Source organism: Acipenser ruthenus, chromosome 47, assembly GCF_902713425.1.
Source record: "Acipenser ruthenus chromosome 47, fAciRut3.2 maternal haplotype, whole genome shotgun sequence".
In the NCBI taxonomy this organism is placed as follows: Eukaryota; Metazoa; Chordata; class Actinopteri; order Acipenseriformes; family Acipenseridae; genus Acipenser; species Acipenser ruthenus.
The window spans coordinates 4,119,570-4,141,010 of NC_081235.1; the positions used below are offsets into that span (position 1 = coordinate 4,119,570).

The following is a 21,441-nucleotide window of genomic DNA, read 5'->3' on the forward strand; positions in this document are numbered from 1 at the left end:
TTTTCTCCAGCATCAAACAGCATGGTTACCATTCTAGCATTTTTTCTTTCTTTTTAGATTTAATAATCTATATCACAGGTACAATGTATGTAATAATCCTTTTTATCATTATAATGTGTGAAAGTAGCTCAGAATGCTATTGGAAAACACAGCAGACATAAAAAAGCACAAGAAAAGATTGTACACATTTCTGACCAACAGTCAAAAATGTTCAATCTGCAGTGAGGATGTTTGTGACTTTATTTGTGCAAATCAAATAATTTTGTGTTGGTTGTTTGTTTCCAGTTTAAGTTTTTAAAACAAAAACGTAGCATAATTAGCGTTAGCATTTCCATTAAACTTTCCTACAAAATTTAGGACTATATCAATTGATTGCACCTGTACCAAAATCTGACAGCGTGCCACTTTCTGGGCCTACCCCGAGTTACCCTAAATTACTGTAAAGTATATCTTCTGACAAGCAGCACCTGAAAACTGACAGCAAAATGATCGTGTTTCTACCAATAACGTATATTTTATTTTAATGATTGATGGTTTTGCTAGAATAATCTGACGCCAAAATACAATACTACCGAGATATACTTTACATGATGCTGTTCAGAACCGTGCAGTTCGGAACAGGATTTATTTTAAATGTCTGTATCCTGTGCGTTACTTAAGATCGCTTTTGTGAGTACTGTTGTTTGCATTTGTATTCGCTGTACACAGTGCGGAACTGTATTAATTACAACACAACAACAAAGCCTGCTCGTTGGGGGAGCCTATTTCACAGCGCACAGCAGTTGATGGCCCGTTTGTCTTGACAGACAGGCTTCTCTACGAATCACGTCGCGGAGATATTCCTCTCGAGCAATCACTGTACGGCAAGGGGCGGAGATTAGATTAGGAAAACAACAGGAGGAGGCAGGTTCCGCGAAGGAAGGAAAGAGGGTGAGTTTTGTGTTTTAAAAAAATCTCAAGAAATAAACAATAATTTCAAACACATATTCGCTTTAATTCTGCCATTGTAACAAAATATTATAAATTCTAAGAGAAATGGCTGAATTGTACGACACAATTGCGTCGCTGATAATTATTTTTGAAAAGTCCCAAACAAGAAATTACTATAATTTGAAAGATTGTGATATTTTGGAAAGCTTATTAATTATATATATATATATATATATATATATATATATATATATATATATATATATATATATATATATATATATATTATTTTTGCACGACAGTTTTCCAATGTTTTACATATTGCTGTGAGGTCAATTACACTCTAAACAGCTTGAAGCTACTGTGCCCGGTATCGGTAAATAGAAGCTAGAACTAAATTAGAGTTTTATTTACCGTTTTATTAAAAAATTCAGGTCAAATGGGAAACGATCCGCTCATCGCTGAAAACGACCTCTGCCCACTCAATTAATAAAGCAAAACCCCACAGCCCGTCACAACAGCGCATCCCAAACACGCATCAATAACAATGGTTATTAACTGGCTTATTTTATTGTTCTATCATTTCCCAGGACAGGCATTTTTTTTAATATCGTAACAGGCATCTCGCTACCTTGTGAGGGCGGGGCTTTCTCGTCTCGATGTAAGTGGTGAACGAATACAGTATTACAGGCTTCTTGTCGCTTCTTGTCGCATGCCTCATACACCCTCTGGATATTGTCTCTAATAAATACTGTGTAACAGTAGCACAATGTGTGTGTGTGTGTGTTTTTCAGTTTCAGCTGAAGGGCAGTGCTTTATGATGTGCTGAAAACAGAGAAGCCTTCATCTCCTCGTCTCCCATCTCCATGCCTGGGCAGCTGCAGAGCCTGAAGCTGCGGAGCCCCTGCTGTCTGGTCTCGCCTCCTTGTTCATAGAGCCCCCTCCCTCTTGCACCCCTCAGAATGGAGGTTGTGGTGGCCAAGCTGCTGTGCCTGCTTGGCGTGTTTGTGCTCATGATGCTGGGCTCGCTGGTCCCGGTACGGATGATCCCAGTGGACTATGAGAAAGTCCAGCGCTCCCGGAAGATCCTGGCTCTGTGCAACTCCTTCGGAGGGGGTGTCTTCCTGGCCACCTGCTTCAACGCACTGCTTCCAGCCGTGCGAGAGAAGGTACCTGTAACCCTTCTTATTATCCCACAGAAAAGACCAGGGCAAGCTTCACAGAGCATGCTGTGGTAGGACTGGAGATGGATTCATGAAGGCTATATCTTGTGACGTTTATTTTTACAGTAATTTATTGAATTGTCTAGCCATGTGGATCACACCAGTGGATAAAAAGGATTCAGGAGGGGGAAAATTGGATCACTTGCAGGGTGATGTTTTGAAATGTTTTGATAAAACACATTTAGTCAAAACATTTGTCAAAATAATTTTACATAATTCTACCACTGAGTGTTTTATAGTAATGGATTACTTTAGCGAAAAGGCTGTCCAGCTATAACTCATTGCATACCTATTGCGCCTTATGTAGAAATACTGTAGGTCATTCAAAATGATATGGTGCATATCCGCAACCAGCATTCTGTTGGTACTTTGTGGTGAACAGCTCCTGAGTTAAATCTGTTTGAATAGAGCCCTTTGTTTAACCTTTCCTTTCCCAGGTGGCGGAGGTGCTGAAGCTGTTGAGCGTGGAGACGGACTACCCCCTGGCAGAGACCATGATGATGCTGGGCTTCTTCCTGACGGTGTTCGTAGAGCAGGCCGTGCTGACCTTCCGCAAAGAGAAGCCGTCCTTCATAGACCTGGAGACCTTCAACGCGGGCGGCTCGGAGGCAGGCAGTGACTCGGAGTACGATAGCCCCTTCATCGCCAACTCCCACGGAGACCACCGCGGCCACGGCCACCTGCTCCCCTCCGAGCTGACCCGCGCCGGACCGCTTCGCCTGGCCAGCCTGGTCTTTGCCCTGTCCGCCCACTCCGTCTTCGAGGGGCTGGCCCTGGGGCTGCAGGAGGAAGGGCCCAAGCTATTCAGCCTCTTCCTGGGCGTGGCCATCCATGAGACCCTGGCGGCCGTGGCCCTAGGTGTCAGCATAGCCAAAGCCGCTCTGCCCATGAGGGACGCAGCCAAACTGGCCACCGTAGTCAGCCTGATGATCCCCCTCGGTGCTGCAGTGGGCATGGGCATCGAGAGCGCCCAGAACCTGGCGGGCAGCATCGCCTCGGTGGTGCTGCAGGGCGTGGCGGCCGGCACCTTCATCTTCGTGACGTTCCTTGAGATCCTGGCCCACGAGCTGGAGGACAAGCAAGACCGGCTCCTCAAGGTGCTGTTCCTCATCCTGGGCTACGCAGTGCTGGCCGGCCTGGTCTTTGTCCAGTGGTGAGGTGAAGCACCACTATCTTTATTTGTGGAACAAGAGACACCAGTACTGGGAAGGCTTTCCTTGAGACCCCGTGTCAGCTCAGGTCAGTGATCTCAGTGCTGTTTGCAAACCATCCTGTACCAGGTGTGGCTGATGGCAGTAATCGATCCCCTGCAGAGGATGCATATCCCCCCCTGATAGTTGAGGCGTCATAAATGCACGTCACACTTAAGTTTCTATATTGCAACCCCATGGGCTTATGAAATGCATTCCATAGTGTAGAGTGTACTAAACGTTTAAGAAGAACATCCAGGCAGGTGAAACTTGTTATGGACATTCATTAGCACAAAACACATCTTGAAAGTATTATAGTCTAAGACTTTCATACTCAAATTAGATTTTGTTGTGGGCCACCTTTAGGAACTGCATGGCAAGTCTGCAGACTGTGTGTATTATCATACCATAGTTAGTTATTGTTATGAAAACTTGCATGAACAATAGGATCAGCAATCCACTAACACCTACAACAAACTAACACAGTCAACTGACTGTTAAGTCATTATAAAAAAAAGGTATGCTTGCATGTAAACACAAGCCATTTTCAAATGATTTAACAGTCTGTTAATACATACCAATTTGAAGTATAATTTATTTTAATGGAATACATGCTATGGATGTTGGTGTTAGGACAGTAGCCCCATGGAGTTCCAGTACTCACTCACTATACAATAGGTATGGCGACCCACTTAGGTTATTTTATTTTTTTTGTCTTGTGATTAATTACGCAAGTGAAGGCGATATTTCTGACTACAAGCAGCTACACCTGGTAAGGGACTATAAATGGAGCACCGCACTCCTTCCCTGACACACATACCAGAATTTCGGAGGACAGCGTGTGCTCGTCAGCGCGAGGGTGGTAGCGGTGAGCTATTTAAAGATACGTTATTTAAACAGTTGTAGCAACACGTGGGGACGGGGAATGCTAGATTTTTCGGATCCCCACTGCTTACCCTTTAAGACCCCACTTAAATATATTAGGGGTCAATTCTATTCTCTTAAGACTTACAATTCAAAATGAAGCGGGGTCCTCTTCACAACCGATGGGCACTGTTTAGGTCTGTCCTGTATAGCAAGGGACGTTGTAACTGTAATATAGGAGGGTATTATAAGCCAGGATTGGAGGAAAAAAAACACACTAAACAATCTGAAATCTCTTAAAGAACAAAGGGTTTTTTTGTGTGTAATTTGGGTTGTGTGTAGATGGGGATTAATCAGAACAGTCACTTCAGACAGGTTTTTATTAATCGTTTTACTACATCTGTTTTAATGTACCTTCTGTATTTAATACATGCATGTTCTGTGCTTATTTATTTGAAGACATTGGCACATGGCTGCCTCCATGAAGCAACTAAACAGCACACACCTCAAACTGAAAATGCTAGCTGATGGCTGTCAAATGCTTTGCATTCAAAGTTGCAAGGAACAGTTTCTTGAGTATAAAGGGGCAATAAGTGAATCTGAAATGTTTATGGCCAGTGTGCAAAGATTTTATATGCAGAACTACATCTGATTATTTTGTTCCAATAATTGTCAACTTGCTTACTTTTGAAAATGACAAACGCTGGAGAAATGAAACGTTGGATTCAACAATGCCAGAAGTCAGTTTCATATCTGCTGTATTCAAGGTATTTCTCCACTGGATGTGGTTCTTCAGCCTGTTTATATAGTTCTGTGCAGGGTTGGGGTCAGTTCCTTTTTATCAATTCCAAACTCCAAATTCCAATTCCTTTGAAGGAATTGGAATTGGAATTGATTAAAAGGGAATGGAATTGGAATGGACCCCAGCCCTGGTTCTGTGTGTGCTGTGCATTGTCCAGTTGTAATTATGGTGCAGGTTTTCTTACAGCAGCTGCTGTTTAGTTACCAAATAACAAAACAAACAAAGTTAGCCTACATGGATTCTTCCAGTAATGTGGTGTTCTGTTCCATAATTTAAACCAGCCAACAACAGGCAGCTTTCTACTAGAATCCCTCCAGTAAACTGACAGTTATGGTTTGTGCTAAGTTGTTGATAGTATAAGAATCTATTAAATGGCTATATAGCAATGCCAGTTTTTTTTTTTTTTTTTTAGAAGATCTTGCACATGGTACTGTTTTGTGGGATAGATAATAGAGGGGATAATTGTTGTACATATTTTTTTTAATTGTAATACATGGGGTGGACCGAGTAAAAGAGAGATGGCTTTTTTCTGCAATGCGCACAAATCTGCAACAGGGACAGCTTTCAAATCCGACCCGTTTGTTTCTATTCACAGCAGACAGACTGAGACTGAAACCGTTTCAATTGAGACTCTAGGATTGCAGGCTGGCAGAAATCAATTAATGATACTATCATTATAGGAAGGAAGGCGAGAGGATTTAAAAAGGGAATTATGGGGAATTGTAAAAGTCCAGCTGGAGACTGGATTAAAGTCTGCAGATGGAAGCAGGCAGCCCCAGTTTGATACTGGAACGAGATGAGTTTTACAGACAGCTTTCATGAGACTGGGTGAATCTGATCTACAGGTTTCACAGGCCCTGGTCAGGACTACCTTACCCAAGGTTACATTAGATTGTACAAGATTACTGCTGATCGGGGTCTGTGAAACCAACAGAAACTCTGATATCCACATTGCTGTGCTTCTGTAGGGGAGACACTGTTCCCATAGTTCAGCACGTCGTGTGTCTGTGAAAGTGCAGCGTTCTGCAGAGTTTAGTGATGTCTCAGCCTGACTGCAGTCCAGACAGATTCACTACAAATGCTTTCCTGGATCCACCCCAATGTATATTATTGTGACTGTGTAATTATTTATTTTTGATTGTACTGATATTTATTTGCCAGTGTGGTGCCAGTTACTGTATTTTCCATTGTATTTAGTGTTGTTGTTTTAAGTGATACTTTGTTCATAACGTGTTTAGTTTTAAATGGATCTGTTTTCATTCACATTCATAACTAGCAGCAGCTACTGTTGCAGTTGTTACTGCTGTCGGAGGTCACGGGAGCTTTTAACCCAGCGAGACGCTGGTGTGCACCTGAGCAATAACTGCTGGACACCAAGAGAAATCGTGTACTGTTGTTTTAAACCAGTCCAGCCTGTACAAGAGCTGTTTGTGAAATGTTTCTGTATGTCTATGGGCAACATTTGCCACGTTTTGGATAACCAGACCCTCCCAGACCCATGGATCTGAAAGCTGGCTTCTTGCTGAAAACATCTCGCTGCATCGTTTTAAATCCACGGTAACTAATGCATATTGTCATTAATCTGAGCAACACCTGATGCAGGGCAAGGCGCTCTGAAGATTGATGACGTCTCGCTGAATTAGAAATGAGACCTGGGCTCTCTAGAAAGGGGAAGAAAAAAAATGCAATAGCCAAATACTTTGCTGTTATGTTACAATATTTTTGAAATAGTCGGAAATAACTAATAAAAAAAACTGTTGGTCTTTTCACTTGTTTTGTTTCATGTAGTTAATTTGTGTGTGTTGATCCAGTACTACAGAGGCTTCCCACTGAGGACAGTACATGAAGTCTTCAGCCAATGTTCCTGTATGTCACCCAATTACTGACAGCTGGAATCTACCATAGAACTGCTTTCAATCAAATTCCCTTCTGTTACTTTGTTACAGTGGATGGACAACCCCCCCAAAAAAGACACCTACCATATGCAGCACACACTTTTACAGTCTAACATGACTGGTAACATGCTATGCAAATTGCATCCAATTGCCTTAAAAAGTAAGATTTTTAAGTAATGGTCATGCACCAAAAAAAATAATAATTCTGTACGTCCTCAGTCTGAGTTGCTTATCTCGGCGTGAACCTGAAGTTATTTCACTGTGTCGTCTTCATCTTAAACATCCCAGTGTGAGACTGCTTACTGTCACCAGCACCTCATCTGTGTGAGACAGTTATCATTAAAACGCACCTCACATTAAAATGACTTCACAATATTGGTCTTATCTGGGACTGGAGAGCAGTCTTGCATTGTTTGACATGACCACTAGAGGGAGGGCTACACCTCTTTTCGACCTGTATTATTAAGTCTTGCCTGTAGGTCGAGAGCAAATGACAAATGAACAAGAGTTGATTGTAACCGTACTGCTGTTTCAGGAAGGGCACAGTTACTGCAGAACAGTTAGCAGCTGGGTTATTTCCATGATCTGTGAATATAAGAAATCGTTACCCTAACAACTTATTTTACACAGCTGTTTACGACTGTAAGTCGCCCTGGATAAGGGCGTCTGCTAAGAAAAAATAAATAAATAATAATAAGAAGGATTGTGTTATATTGAGTTGCCCTGATACGATAGCGCTGTCTGGCACTGATATGGTACCATGGCACTGTAAGTCAGTTTATTGACCTTCTGCAATCAGGCGTTCTCAATACACTGTTGTGCAGTCAAGCAGCTTCGCATCAATCAGGGGCGACGATGACACATTCTCTGAGCACTGAGGTCACCGTGTGAAGGGCGGCAATTAACCCCAAAGGGATTCTTACTTCAGTGGAACGCGCTTGTGGTTCCACCCCAGGGCTTCTCAAACTCGGACCCGGGGGCGCACTGTGTCTGCTGGTTTTCATTCCAACTGAGCTCTCAATTACTGAACCAGACCCTCAACTGAACTGATCATTTGCTTAAGTCGATCTTTTTGATTGTTTTCAGCTCTTAAACAGTTGCAGATTTCAGGTTAGCTACATTTTATAAGTAATTTCACCCCGTGTGGATCGCGCGCTGTTCATGCACAGTTTTGTACAGTTTTTGTTTATTTAGCAGACGCCTTTATCCAAGGCGACTTACAGAGACTAGGGTGTGTGAACTATGCATCAGCTGCAGAGTCACTTACAATTGCGTCTCACCCGAAAGACGGAGCACAAGGAGGTTAAGTGACTTGCTCAGGGTCACACAATGAGTCAGTGGCTGAGGTGGGATTTGAACCGGGGACCTCCTGGTTACAAGCCCTTTTCTTTAACCACTGGACCACACAGCCTCCTGGGTATTAGTCCATTCCAACCCAGAACCGGGTTCCGAATTACCTGACACCTTGGGTTCAATTTAACTTTTAAATGGTCTCGTATTAGAGCACAGTTTGAACACGGCCTTGGACTGGAACGAATTGAAAGAGCCACACACTTTTGAAACCAAAGTTACGCCACTGGTTAATTATGTGATCTAATTTTACCTGTTAACCCTGGAGTGGAATGGCCCCGAGAGGTTATATCCTGAGTAAAAGTTTAAGAAACATGCAATGGACCTGAACGCCTGTGGTATACTGATCTGATAATATGGGGGTAAAAATATGAACTGTACAAGATAATGTCAAAGGATTTTAATACTTTTGGTTTATTGGACCAGAACCAACAAGCTTAGAATGAAATCCAGATATGAACACCGTGTGGTTTCACAGACCCCGTGCATTACTAATCTCATATAACTTCCTTATCGTTTATTGTGTAACTTTTTTCAGCTCTATACGTTTTCTTAACTTTGAAGCGTCCCTGAAGGCATCTCTAGTAGCACTTTTTATGAGAAATAAGAGGAGTAATTGGGGGTGGAATTCATAAGAGTCCACATATAATAAACTGCAGTAGTAATGACTTGTAATGATACATTACTCACGAAAAATACCACATAGTTAAGGCTGGTTCATACTTCTGTTGCAGATGAATGTGATGCGTCAGACGCACAAATCTGTTTCAACATTATCCGACCCTATGCGCTCTCAGGTCCCAGACGCATGAGGAAAGGCCGTACGACTTTCCGAAAAAGACGCACGTCTCAAGAGTGTGGATGACGTAATTCCGACCTGTCGCACAGGGTCCCACGACTTCGACCAGAAATGATGTCGGAGTCTGAAGTATGAAGCAACCAAGATGTTTTGTACTCCCTTGTTAGAGGCGCCGTTTATGGTTCGTAATGTAGCGTTTCCACATGAGATATTCCGTGACGGTTGTGACCCGTGACCAACTAAAGAAGCATTCATTTCAGTGTGAATTGTTAATGACCTCCTGTATAATAAACAGAAAGAAAGTAAAGACGGACACACACACACACGTACGCACACACACGCACACACACAGATCCCAGACTCTCAACTTCAACAACATTACTGGGGAGTTGGTTCCAGACCCTCACAATTCTCTGTGTAAAAAAGTGCCTCCTATTTTCTGTTCTGAATGCCCCTTTATCTAATCTCCATTCGTGACCCCTGGTCCTTGTTTCTTTTTTCAGGTCAAAGAAGTCCCTTGGGTTGACATTGTCTATACCTTTTAGGATTTTGAATGTTTGAATCAAACTGGAAAGTCGACAACAAACTAAATATTTTGGCACTTTTATTTTTTTAAGGCATATTTAGTTCTTAAAAAGGTGTTTTACAAAGTCGTTTTTTCAGGGGTTACTATCTCTGTGGGGACATGTTCTCAAATATGCACACAGAGCTGAGAACACCAGGAATGACTGGAACAGCGTGGCGTACTGAGGGGCAACACTGGGCGCGGGTGTTTGGTGGTGGGCCACAATCGTCTGTGTCAGGAATCAGGGAAGAGAGAGAGAGAGAGAGAGAGAGAGAGAGAGAGAGAGAGAGAGAGAGAGAGAGAGAGAGAGAGAGAGAGAGATGAAAAAAGGAAAAGGGAAAAGAAAAAAGCGCCTCCTTCAGTATCTGAGGGTTTATATCAGGGAGGGAGGGTGTGAGCGAGAGAGCGAGAGAGAGAGAGAGAGAGAGAGAGAGAGAGAGAGAGAGAGAGAGAGAGAGAGAGACTGCAATCAAGATCGCCCGCTATAGGACTCAATACAGCAGTACGTGAATACGATATACCATGAACTAGGGGTTGTGTATTCATTTTTTAAATTTAGTAAACAAGAAGGAGGAGGACACGAGGGAAGACAGAAATCGAAAAGTAAGGTGGTGATTTTTTTTGGTATTTATATATTTATTTATGATTAAATTGCAATAATAACAGCGAAGCTATAGGCGTGCGAACTGTGATGCTGTTGTATGCGTTGAAATGCTGCCCTACTGCAAAGATTTGTCATCACTGGCATGCGTCTCTCTGTGTGTGGAGCGATCCGATGGACATTTCAGTACTGACACGACAACAATGCAATAAAAAAACGGTATAGAGCGAGCCTTGAAAAGCGCACAGACCGTGAGAACAGCGGCGTGTGGTGTTGATAGAGCCGGTGACTGGAAGCAAAGGCGGGCAGCGTGGGGTGAACGAAACGGCTGCCATAGCTATTTAATCATATTATTACATCTGCTTAAATACAATGCCTGTTAATCATAGCTGGAGGCGTGCTTTTTCTGTGCTCGCTGCGCAGAATTGGGGAGGCCGGCTGTAGTTTTTAGAAAGCACGCACAGGAGATGCGAGTTAGCAACGGCGTTGGCTGTAGGAAGTCTTCCTTTAAGATTGCGGGCTCCGCGTTTCGTGTGAAGCGTGCAGTGTTGCAGCGCTCAGCAGATTCTTACATCAGCAATTACTGAGGTTTTGATAGAGTGCGTGGTGCTGAACGGACAGCGAGCGCGGCGTTAATGTCAGTAATTAGGAGGAAGCGTGGAGTTACGCGCGGATCAGATCCGTGTAATTAGCAGGACACATTGCCTCATGCGCGCACAGCCAGGTTTGGGAGGGAAGAAGGAGATGATGATGGTTTGACAGGCAGGAACTACAATGAGCAGGATTCGCTGTGTGCGGCTTCTCCTCCTAGATGAACACGTTTCGATCACTTGAAAACGTGATCACTGCATCACAACTCTGGACGATAGCAGGAAGCCACAATATACAACGCCGTCGGAGAAACAATTATATTCTGCAACACACACAACATTGGCACACATCCCCATGCTATACAAATACACAGTATAGTCTGCTGCCCGCTGTTTAGCATAAGCTCCATTTCAAAATCCTACACATATGCACCCATACTTGCCTATAAATGCATGCATTTAATAGCTACATTTTGGAGTAATATTTATATACTATAATATCTTTGTTTTTAAGCTATAGATAGCACAGGTGTGTCCACCCTGCTGTATTAACACACCTAAGGACATAGACGCATTTATATAAGTCGTCTGTATAACCATAGGCGCTGTAAAAAAAAAAAAAAAAAAAAGTTGAAAGTATCTATTGTTCGCATTGAGTTTTACCATTTAGGATACATATGCATTGCAATCAATGTCTTATTGTTATCTGAATGCTCCACACTCAGGGTCCGGTATATCAGGGGTGCAATGGAAGCAGGAGATCATGTAGTAATTGCTGCCCGCTGCCATTACTGAATGTGCATGAATATGTGCTTATGGGATATTCAATTATGAATAATTAGGCTACTGTCGGAGTGTTGTGGTGGAGTCACCGACGCGAGTCCTTAAATCTCTAATGTAAAAAATGAGGCATCTGACTCAATGTGCGTGACTCTATTTACACGGTAAAGAACACATATACAGTTTATTAAAGGGCTAATTTGTCTGATCTTCATGTACATTCTTAATCAGTTTTATTGTGCGTTGTCTATAGTTCTCTACTGCTGTGTCCACTTACATAATTATTTACCGTGCTTACTAACTATTCCAGAAAATGTGTTTTCAACGGCAGGTTTGAAAAATGACCACTACGAGCGTACTGCTCTGATTCCTGACCCCTTCTGCACCGCATGTGTCAGAGACTACAGAGACCCCACTCTTCCGCAATTACAAAGGGGGGAGATATTACAGCTGCGGGTTAATTTCTTAAACCACAGCACTTCAGAACAGTCTTTTCAGAACAGCCCCATGTGGCTGAAAAAAGACTTAGTAAGCCTTGTCAGTAATAATCAGAAACAGTAATACAGAATTGTACTTATTACACAAAACAGGATATTAAACAGGCAAGAAATGAAATACTCCGAAAACGCAGGACAAGCCACGTAAAGGTAAAGCTATCACTAACTCAATCTAACTGAGCCGGGTTTGCAGGGATCAGAGCTCCTGAACCTGTGTGCACTTCAATCTGATTGAAGCCCCAAGCCGACTCCAGCTCCAAACGGGTTTGCATTCGGAACATACAGAAGGTTTGGGAATCACAGGGCAATTAAGAAACAGCCAATTCCTTCATAAAATCCAAATGTAGTTTCCTGCTTACAATAGTTGTATTTCTTTGCATTTGCAATTGCATTGGAACCTCCCTTTGAAACAATGCTGCTGCGGGATCAGCCCCCTAGCTGTGCGTGAGATCATTTTAATTGAAGGCAGGACTGGAGAGGAGTGCAGTGTGGACATTAGAGAGGGCTCCTTGGTGCCTGTGTCCCTAGACAGTCCTCTAATGAGCTGGCTCATGAGATTTCTGAGATAAATAAATAATGTCATGGAGATAGACAGAGGAAAAAAACAAACAGGGCAGGGTAGAATCCGACTGGCCCAGCTGCCATAACATCTGGACAGCAGGCAGGGGAGGACAAGTCAACCCGCAGCTCGTAAAGAAGTCTTTACGGAGTTCATGAAGACATGAAAGCATTTGTCGAAGATTTTCTTTTTTTTTTTTTTTGTAGAGTGATTGTGTTCAGAGTTATGGCTGCAATGAGAATGGTACCCAATGACACGTCCTTGTCGATTGCCACTTCATTTCATTTGACAGTGATTAAAGAGCTGCTGGGGCACGATTCCCCTTCCTGAGCAGATCTCTTTCAGTCAGGTTCTGGCCTCTACATGACAAGTCAATGTGAAGCCTCTCACGTCGAGGTCGATGGACAGTGAGCTGCAAGGGGTGAATTCAGTCCAGAAATACTGCGCTATTTGCTGCGTTATGGTAACATTCAATGAAACTTTCCAGATTTTTGAGCCCTTTTGTTAATGCAGGCGTGTGTCTGGGGGTTTGATCGCATGATACAACAGGAAAATACCTCAGGTCAGGAAGCTGCACTTTCTGATTGAATCTTGCGTTGCCATATCCTACAATCATATTCCTTTTGACAATACAACACCTTGGTGTCTGTTTATATTGTGTAAGGGTGGGTGCAGCAGTGACATCAGTCTGGGATTTGTGTGCAGCATACATCAGAGGTTATGCAATCTGCCTGGAAATCCTGACCTCCCTTTGCAGATTCACCCCGGGGCTCTATGAGAGGCAGCGTAGCGACCCTGACAAAATGACGTCTTCACTACAGACAGAAGTCGTCCTAGCAAGCATATAAAACTCTATAGCAGCAGCTTCAGCCCTTACACTAGACATCCAGTGTGACTTTGCCCTAAACCGAATTGAAACTGTGCGTCTCCACCTGCCAACCTGGCTTCTACTGTTGAATCTGAGCTCCCTGATGTAAGAAACTGCTCCAATACCCGAAAGATCTGCATGTGTTTCCACATTTCCACATATAACTTTCACAGTATAATTCTGTCATCATCAGCTGTAGCGATCAGTCCAGTGTGCAGCAGTGTGTATGCTATCCAGTCTGACCAAGAACCTGCTAACTCCCCTGGCAATCGCTGAACGCAGGAACTTCAAACTAATTTCTTCAGTCCAGTAGCGCTTATCAAGTACTTTCACTGATATGTCCAATTGTGTTTTGTGTCACAGTCCTCTGCATCCGTCACCTTCCCCCTCCGCACTTAGATATTCCCAATCCCTAAAGATCCTAGACACAGTGGTTCTTTATTTTCAGCATCTTTTTTACAAGCATGCCTCTTTCTCTAATCATTCTAGTGTGTGTATATGGTGGTAAGTCACATTTGTTTTACACAGCCCTTTGTGTGCATGTATAAGGTTAGTGAAAGTGGAGGCTTTGTTTTCAGCAGCTGAGCTGCTCTGCATTGTGAAATTCGAAATGTCACAGTCTACATGCGCGGGCTGCCCTCAACACTGCAGCATTCTGAATACGACTGCTCAGTATAAATATCCTTCAGGAAGAAGAAACTGCGTGAGCGCTGCAATTAATATCCAGTGATAACCCCACTGCTGTTTTACCCCCTTTCTGATGTACCCCTGATGAGCATCAATAAGGGGTGGATCTGATCAGCCTAGACCCTGATGAGCCACGGCTGGATTTAAAGCATGTTCCAGTAGGTGGGGATCCCCCCGGATTGCATCACCACTTTATTTATACAGGAAATCCCGGGATAGCACAGGTGGTGATGCAATGCAAGGTGATTCCCCAGTGCTGTAACATACACAAAAACATCCAGCTGCAGCTTATCCTGCAGGGCTAGAGATGAGCCAGACAAACCCATAACTAAACAGAGGAACATGTGATGGAAAGTGGAGCTGTTTTCTGAATTCACTTTTATTCTGTTCTTGCAAAAGGGTCTAAGCTGTCTCACAGGGCTCCCCGGCGCACTCAGGGGTGGATTATTTCTATAGCAGCCGAGGCAACCAAAGCTCTGTGGGAGAATCTGTCTGGCTGTGGTTTGCAAAGCTGCCTTGTGACAGTCTCACCAGAGACCAGCATACCCTCTCAGCTGCTTGTTTATAATTCTTCAGATAAGTTGCGCAGTTCATTGTTGTGTCTATTCTAAATAGACTATGATGAATGTTTGCACAGCAGTAATTGCTTAGACTTCAAAAGTTAGATGAAAATATCAAATCTGATGGAGATAATTAGGTTGGTCTTGGACTTGAGAGACAGTGCTGTGCCTGATCAGGCAAATTATTTGTTTATTTAGCAGACGCCTTTATCCAAGGCGACTTACAGAGACCAGGGTGTGTGAACTATGCATCAGCTGCAAAGTCGCTTACAATTACGTCTCACCCAAAAGACAGAGCACAAGGAGGTTAAGTGACTCGCTCAGGGTCACACAATGAGTCAGTGGAGGTGGGATTTAGTTACAAGCCCTTTTCTTTAACCACAACATGTTGTGCACGTGGCTTCCTCACCTAAGATAGATGAAAGGGAGCAGGCTTCCTCTATTGCAATGCCTGCCTTTCAAATACACACACTTGCACTGTCACATTTACCCACGTTCCTCAGCTGTCTGCTTTTGATAGTCAGACCTTGTTAATAAAATTCGTCAGTCTGTTTCTGCATAATTCAATAAATAATGCCCTGGCTGCGACAGACATATGTCCAATACATCACCCACACACACTCCTTTAGGGAAGAAGTTTACATAGGCACTACAAGAATAACTAATGAATCTCATACATTTTAAGGTGCTGATGATTTGAGATATAAATAAATTAGTTGCCTTTAAACAGCTTCAGTCAAATCTGGACCAACATTTAGTTATTTTGGTTAACAATCGTCTGCTTTTAATGTGTTTGTCTCTTAAAAAAAATGTTTACCTCTTATTAACACTAGCAATATTATCACAGGTGCTCCTTTTCTTCTGTTTACTTGTTCTTTTTAGTTTGAGTAAAAAAAAGTTGCTTACTGCTTCCTGGTACCTAATCACTTCATGTTCTGCAGTTTACTCCAATGGTCAAGCTGCATTCAGACCATGTGACCTACAGCAACGGAACCAGGATGCAGCCGTTCTACAGCATTGTATTTGACATATTTGCACGTCTTGCATTAATCTCAGCACTGTAATACTGGCAATAAAGCCTTTAAGTGGTAAGAAAATGGATGTGAAAGCATTGGCTGGCACTCCATACATTTCTCAGGGGAGTGATTTTAATAGAGTATGATAACTGGAAAGCAGAGTGGAGAGTGGGAACAGAGAGACGTGATGGACAGGTGGAGAGGTCGTCATGGTAACGGCGAAGCAGGGAGTGAAGGAGAGAGGGAGGCTGTCAGCTTGTCAGCAACAGAACTCACCTCAATGGGCCCTCGAATTTGAACGTGCTGCTCTCTCTCTCTCTCTCTCTCTCTCTCTCTCTCTCTCTCTCTCTCTCTCTCTCTCTCTCTCTCTCTCTCTCTGTCACAAACACACATCTCTACCAGTCAGACTTTCCCTGCAGTGCTGTTTCCAAGGCAACCAGAGAAATCCCAGAGAAAAGTGGAGCATTCCACTCGCATAGTGAGCAGGGCAGCAGAACTCTCTGAGTCCTCTTAGTATGCTAAGTAGTGCATGTGATTCCTCATGTTATTCCTGGAATCTGCAACCAGATGTGATGTACCATGCACACAGTTTATTGGTAAAAACCTGCCTGCCATAACACTGTCAGTAGGGTGAAGGGACTGTATGGTACAGGCGTTCAAGACGATACTGAGTTAACGTGGCTGGTCTATATGGTCTTTACTTGTTCTGGAGTTGAATTATTGCCTGAACTCCTACTAGGACGTTGGGGTACCATCAGCACCATCAGTAATGGGCGCAGGCTTGGATACTCCAGAGTGCAAACCCTCACTGCCCCACAGGCATGCCCTGGGCTGGGGGAGAAGTTCAGTCTCCATGTCTATTCAGCCTTGAACTTTATCATCATGGGATATTATAAAAACCTTCTATTGCCAACTTTTCTTGCCTTTCCTGGGGGTCAACTGCACCACCAATGTAATACAAGAGAGCCAAGATAGGGCCTTATTATCAGTGACTGACTGGCTTCTAATCCAGTCAATCTCACACCCCATTTGCAACTCACTGATGTTTCTGCTATCGCCACTGCCGTTCCTGGCTCACCTATAGCACATCGATGATGCAGTTGACTCCAGCTAACAGATCTTTCTTATAGTTTCCTGTAAGTTGTGGACGGAGGCTCTGGAGTTGTAGTGATAGAATAGATATGTTATGGCTGAAAGGTGATGAAATATTCACATTAACTAGAGCAGGCACAGACAAATGCCTAAAACAACAATTCCATTTACTGACTGACTTACTGGCATCACAGCTGCAGACACAGGCTCCGTTTGTCAATAAAGGTGTCTGTGTTTGTCTTTAGCCGGAAGGGTAATCTCTCCAGGGCTGCCAATTCAAAAAGAGCGCTTCATCATTCATCTGTGCAGGGCAGCGTGTTCCTAACTGTCTTTAATAAAAGTGCTTTCAGCAACTAAGAGCCCAGTCAGGCCCTCCTTTCATCAAGACGATCTATCAGTTCACAATCCACTCAGAACCACCTTGCTTTATTACTTCGTGTTTCTGACTTGTTATTTGAACCCTTTCATGCATGATTTTTTTTTTAAAACAGCTGAAAAAAGTAGTTTTGGACACATAATATATTTTTCATTGAAAATGTTTTAGGCGGGCTCCCGAGTGGCGCATCCGGTAAAGGCACTCCGGGTGGAGTGCGGGATGCACCCTATAGCCTGGAGGTCACCGGTTCAAGTCCAGGCTATTCCACTGCCGACCGTGGACAGCCAGGGTGTCCTTGGCTAACTGCTTACCAGCGCCCCCTGTGGACTGACCAGGCACCTGCGGGCCTGCCTGTAAGTTTCCCAGAGCTGCGTGGTCGTCCAACGCTGTAGCTCTGAGGTAGCTGCATGGCGGGTCTGCAGAGTGAAAACGGCTGACGGCACACGTTTCGGAGGACGCGTGTGTCCGTCTTCGTCTCTCCAGAAGCGGTGGACCAGGCTGAAATAAAAATAATTGGGCATTTCAAATTGGGGAGAAAATCTGAAAAATAATTGGCGATTAAAAAAAAAAAAAAGAAAATGTTTATATAGGAAAAATGGCATCCTTATATTATGCATTTGTGTCTTCTATAAGTCCCCATATAAAGACTAGAAGAGAGTTTTTTTATCCATCCACTTATGAGGTCGCCATAGGGTTAAAGCTGTAACAGAAGTGGACCTACAATCAGGTTTCATTTTCTATAACCTAAAGGGGAGCACCCACAATGCAGAAGCATTTCAAACTAAATATGAATTATTTTGAGAACAGCGTGGAAGAACAAGTACATGGCAAGTACATTCAGTTGATATCCTCTAGCAGATTTTTTGGTTGTAGACTTTGCATGTGATCCACTGTACGAGTCTTGTTTCCAGTGTGTGAGGGGCTGTAATACTTTATCCTGGACCTGCTGGTCTGAAAGAATGATGCTGAGTCTGGTAGATGAATGACTCGCTGATAGAGTTTGACCGTTTTGCTGATGGCAGCAGCAATCACACAAGCATGCTGAGACCCCGTTCTGTTCCTTCTTTGTTCAGCTGCAGACTTGGTGGATTGTGGAGAGATATCAGCACTGTGTTCTAAACAAAACCATTTTCAACTGGACAGGCTTTCTAAAGGACAGGCATGCTAAAGTGATCAATACCAAGCTGATCGGTATAGGGTTCAGAAATCACACAAAGAACAGCATTAATATGCTTACAGCAGTAATCAGAAAATGCACATGCAGTATAGGAAAACAACATATTCATGTAACCATGAGAATCATACATACACTCTATAATGTCAAAATAATATACTATGCCAATTGTTACAATCCTTTCAAAGAGACCAGTGTAGCGCTGTGTGAGAAAAAGACAATCACTTCCAATTCTGCACAGGTCATTTACCTAATTAGCCAGATGTGTGTTGCCTAATTAGTTTTGTTTGTGTCTGAAATCATGGCTCCGCTCCATATCCCCCATCTTACCCCTTGGGTTTTTCTCATCCATAGAATCAGTCATCCCTCAGCCAAGTGGATATAGACTAAGTGAGGCACAAAATATCTACAGAAAATTGAATGCTAAATCATATAGATAAAAGCATTCCCTTAATTTAAGTTGTGTGCTATTGGCTTGGTCTCCTGATTTTATTGAGATGTCTGAGAGATTTATGACTCCCGTCTGGATTTAAAGTATTCTGAAGACCATGACATTCTGGCAAGTCATGGTTCTGAAGGACCTCTATTGTCCACTGGCGTGCTGTTAAACCATTTGCTTAGATGTAAATCATAAACTGAACAACACACTCAGCGAAATTCCAAGATCACGCCAAAAAATGACAGAGAGCTGTCCAGAACATCTCCTTCGATAGAACATCAGCCTTCGGGTTGTTCTGGAAGTCCTTTTCAAGGTGAATCTTGTGCAAAGTCATGTAAAACTTGATAAGAAACTGAGTGTGAAGGAGTTCGGGGTTGGTTAGCCACCTATACCCCACCGTGTTAAGCCACAGATGGATTGTTTAAGATCACAGTAACAGGATTGCATCTCACGCTTGTTTTTAGGGGTAGTCACTGGGTAACTCCGGATAGCTGGTTGATGCTATCCAAGCTCTAAAAAAATCCAGCTGTGGTTTAACCCAGTGGGGTTAATGATTGGGTATTTTTGAAGTTCTAATGTATATCGCTCAGATGTTTTCATATATGTACTAGCTATAGTCAACATTTCATACAGTTGGAAAAAACAGAAAGCGTCAGGCAAGTGTGTTTATTTACCATTACCCATGCATTGTGCATCAAACTGAGTGTCAAACTGGTTTGCAGTCTGATTAATCTCTCCTGTCCTTGCAGGTCTGAAGAAGAAGAAGAAGAAGAAGAAGAAGAAGAAGAAGAAGAAGAAGAAGAAGAAGAAGAAGCTGCAAGATGCCTGAGCAAAGCAATGACTACCGCGTGGTGGTGTTTGGGGCGGGGGGAGTGGGCAAGAGCTCGCTGGTGCTACGATTCGTCAAAGGGACCTTCCGGGACACCTACATCCCCACCATCGAGGACACCTACCGGCAGGTGATCAGCTGCGACAAGAGTGTCTGCACCCTGCAGATCACCGACACCACCGGCAGCCACCAGTTCCCTGCTATGCAGCGGCTCTCCATCTCCAAGGGCCATGCCTTCATCCTGGTCTACTCCATCACCAGCCGGCAGTCCCTGGAAGAGCTCAAGCCCATCTACCAGCAGGTCCTGCAGATCAAGGGCAGTGTGGAGAGCATCCCCGTCATGCTGGTGGGCAACAAGTGCGACGAGACCCAGAGAGAGGTGGAGACCAAGGAAGGGGAGGCCCAGGCCCAGGCCTGGAAGTGTGCCTTCATGGAAACCTCGGCCAAGATGAACTACAACGTCAAGGAGCTCTTCCAAGAGCTGCTCAACCTGGAGAAGAAGAGGAACATGAGCCTCAACATTGACGGCAAGCGCTCAAGCAAGCAGAAGAGGGCGGACAAGATCAAGGGGAAGTGTAGCGTCATGTAGACAGAGCCAGGGGCTGGGGTGGAGTGGAAATGGAAGTAGGGAGGGCTGGGGGGAGGGGGCGAGGAAGGACACATCCCATAGCATAGCCATCATCACCTCCTCCCCTGATCCGCATTAGGGGAGCTATATTTCAGTACTGAATATTCTTCCCATCAACCAGGCATCTAATCCCAACTCTGAAGCAGTTTCATTCTCGTTATTTCAGAGGAGTGCATTGCAGTAATCTCTCTACACAGGAAGGAGAGGGAGGCATGATGTACAGGAGGAAGGTTACGAGAAGGGGGACTGGACAGGGTTAGGAGGAATCAGGGAGTCTGGGACGGAAGAATCACCACTGCATAACCCAAACTCACCTCCAGCAGCAACCACTCAGCCACTGACCTTGCATCCAGCTCCAACTAAAGATGCTTATACAGAGGAGATCCAGGATGAGTTGAAGAGATAAGAGGTGGGTGGTGAGGGAGAGGGGTGGAGGGATAGGAAGATAGGCAGGGAGAAGGGGAGGGGGAGGGAAACCATGGGAACCCATTAAATTGCACTTAGATGGGAAGTATATATTGAGATCTTTAGAGATGGAATCACAGGATGAGAGCTAGCATACAGGATTGCATTACGTGGCCCAAATAGTAGATTTTTGTGGCCTTGTGGCAGATTTCTCCAACTATTTAGTCAATGAAAGAACACGTAGTAGAAGGGATTTCTACTAAAATAATTAATTTTGATCATTTACCGTATTCCTTCGAATTTAAGACACACTTTTTTAACCATTTTTTGCTTCTCAAACTTAACTTGCATCTTAACTTTGAGTACAGTAGTGATGCGTGTATTAAAATCTGCAATAAATGACATGACTACCAGAGTACACAAAGAGTAACGTGACTGACTGCTGAGAAAAGACGAACAAAGACGTCACCGTCTGAATACACAAGCAGCAACGTGACTTACTGCTGAGAAAAAACAACCAAAACGTTACTGCCCGATCTCGAATCATCCATGACACACAGGCAGCCATTTTCAAAGAAGCTTCATTAGCTTCCTGAGGAATTCAAAGAGAAGCTTTTACAATCTCAGCGTTTCTAACATGCCAAGCAATACCATAGTTTACAAATTGGGAGAAAAACAGGTGTGAGTAATCACGGCTGGAAATGAGAAGCAGCACATAACTG

The 21,441-nt window shown here is 43.6% G+C and overlaps 2 protein-coding genes across 4 annotated transcripts; both read left to right on the plus strand.

Annotated features, from left to right (window-relative positions):
* Nucleotides 1-668: 668 nt before the first annotated feature.
* On the plus strand, nt 669-5,418 carry LOC117401473 (zinc transporter ZIP3-like). 2 transcript variants are annotated; one of them, XM_059014059.1, is made up of 4 exons: nt 669-930; nt 1,521-1,591; nt 1,725-2,099; nt 2,591-5,418. In XM_059014059.1, exons 3-4 carry the CDS (start codon nt 1,893-1,895, stop codon nt 3,308-3,310), a joined length of 927 nt encoding a protein of 308 aa, XP_058870042.1. In that variant the 5' UTR covers nt 669-930; nt 1,521-1,591; nt 1,725-1,892; the 3' UTR covers nt 3,311-5,418. The 2 variants fall into 2 exon arrangements, with proteins under 2 accessions (XP_058870042.1, XP_033858111.2); XM_034002220.3 differs by lacking the exon at nt 1,521-1,591.
* Nucleotides 5,419-10,016: 4,598 nt separating this feature from the next.
* On the plus strand, nt 10,017-20,721 carry LOC117401498 (GTP-binding protein Di-Ras1). 2 transcript variants are annotated; one of them, XM_059014321.1, is made up of 2 exons: nt 10,017-10,226; nt 19,607-20,721. In XM_059014321.1, exon 2 carries the CDS (start codon nt 19,679-19,681, stop codon nt 20,273-20,275), a length of 597 nt encoding a protein of 198 aa, XP_058870304.1. In that variant the 5' UTR covers nt 10,017-10,226; nt 19,607-19,678; the 3' UTR covers nt 20,276-20,721. The 2 variants fall into 2 exon arrangements, with proteins under 2 accessions (XP_058870304.1, XP_033858150.3); XM_034002259.3 differs by having other exon boundaries at nt 10,018-10,221.
* Nucleotides 20,722-21,441: the final 720 nt, after the last annotated feature.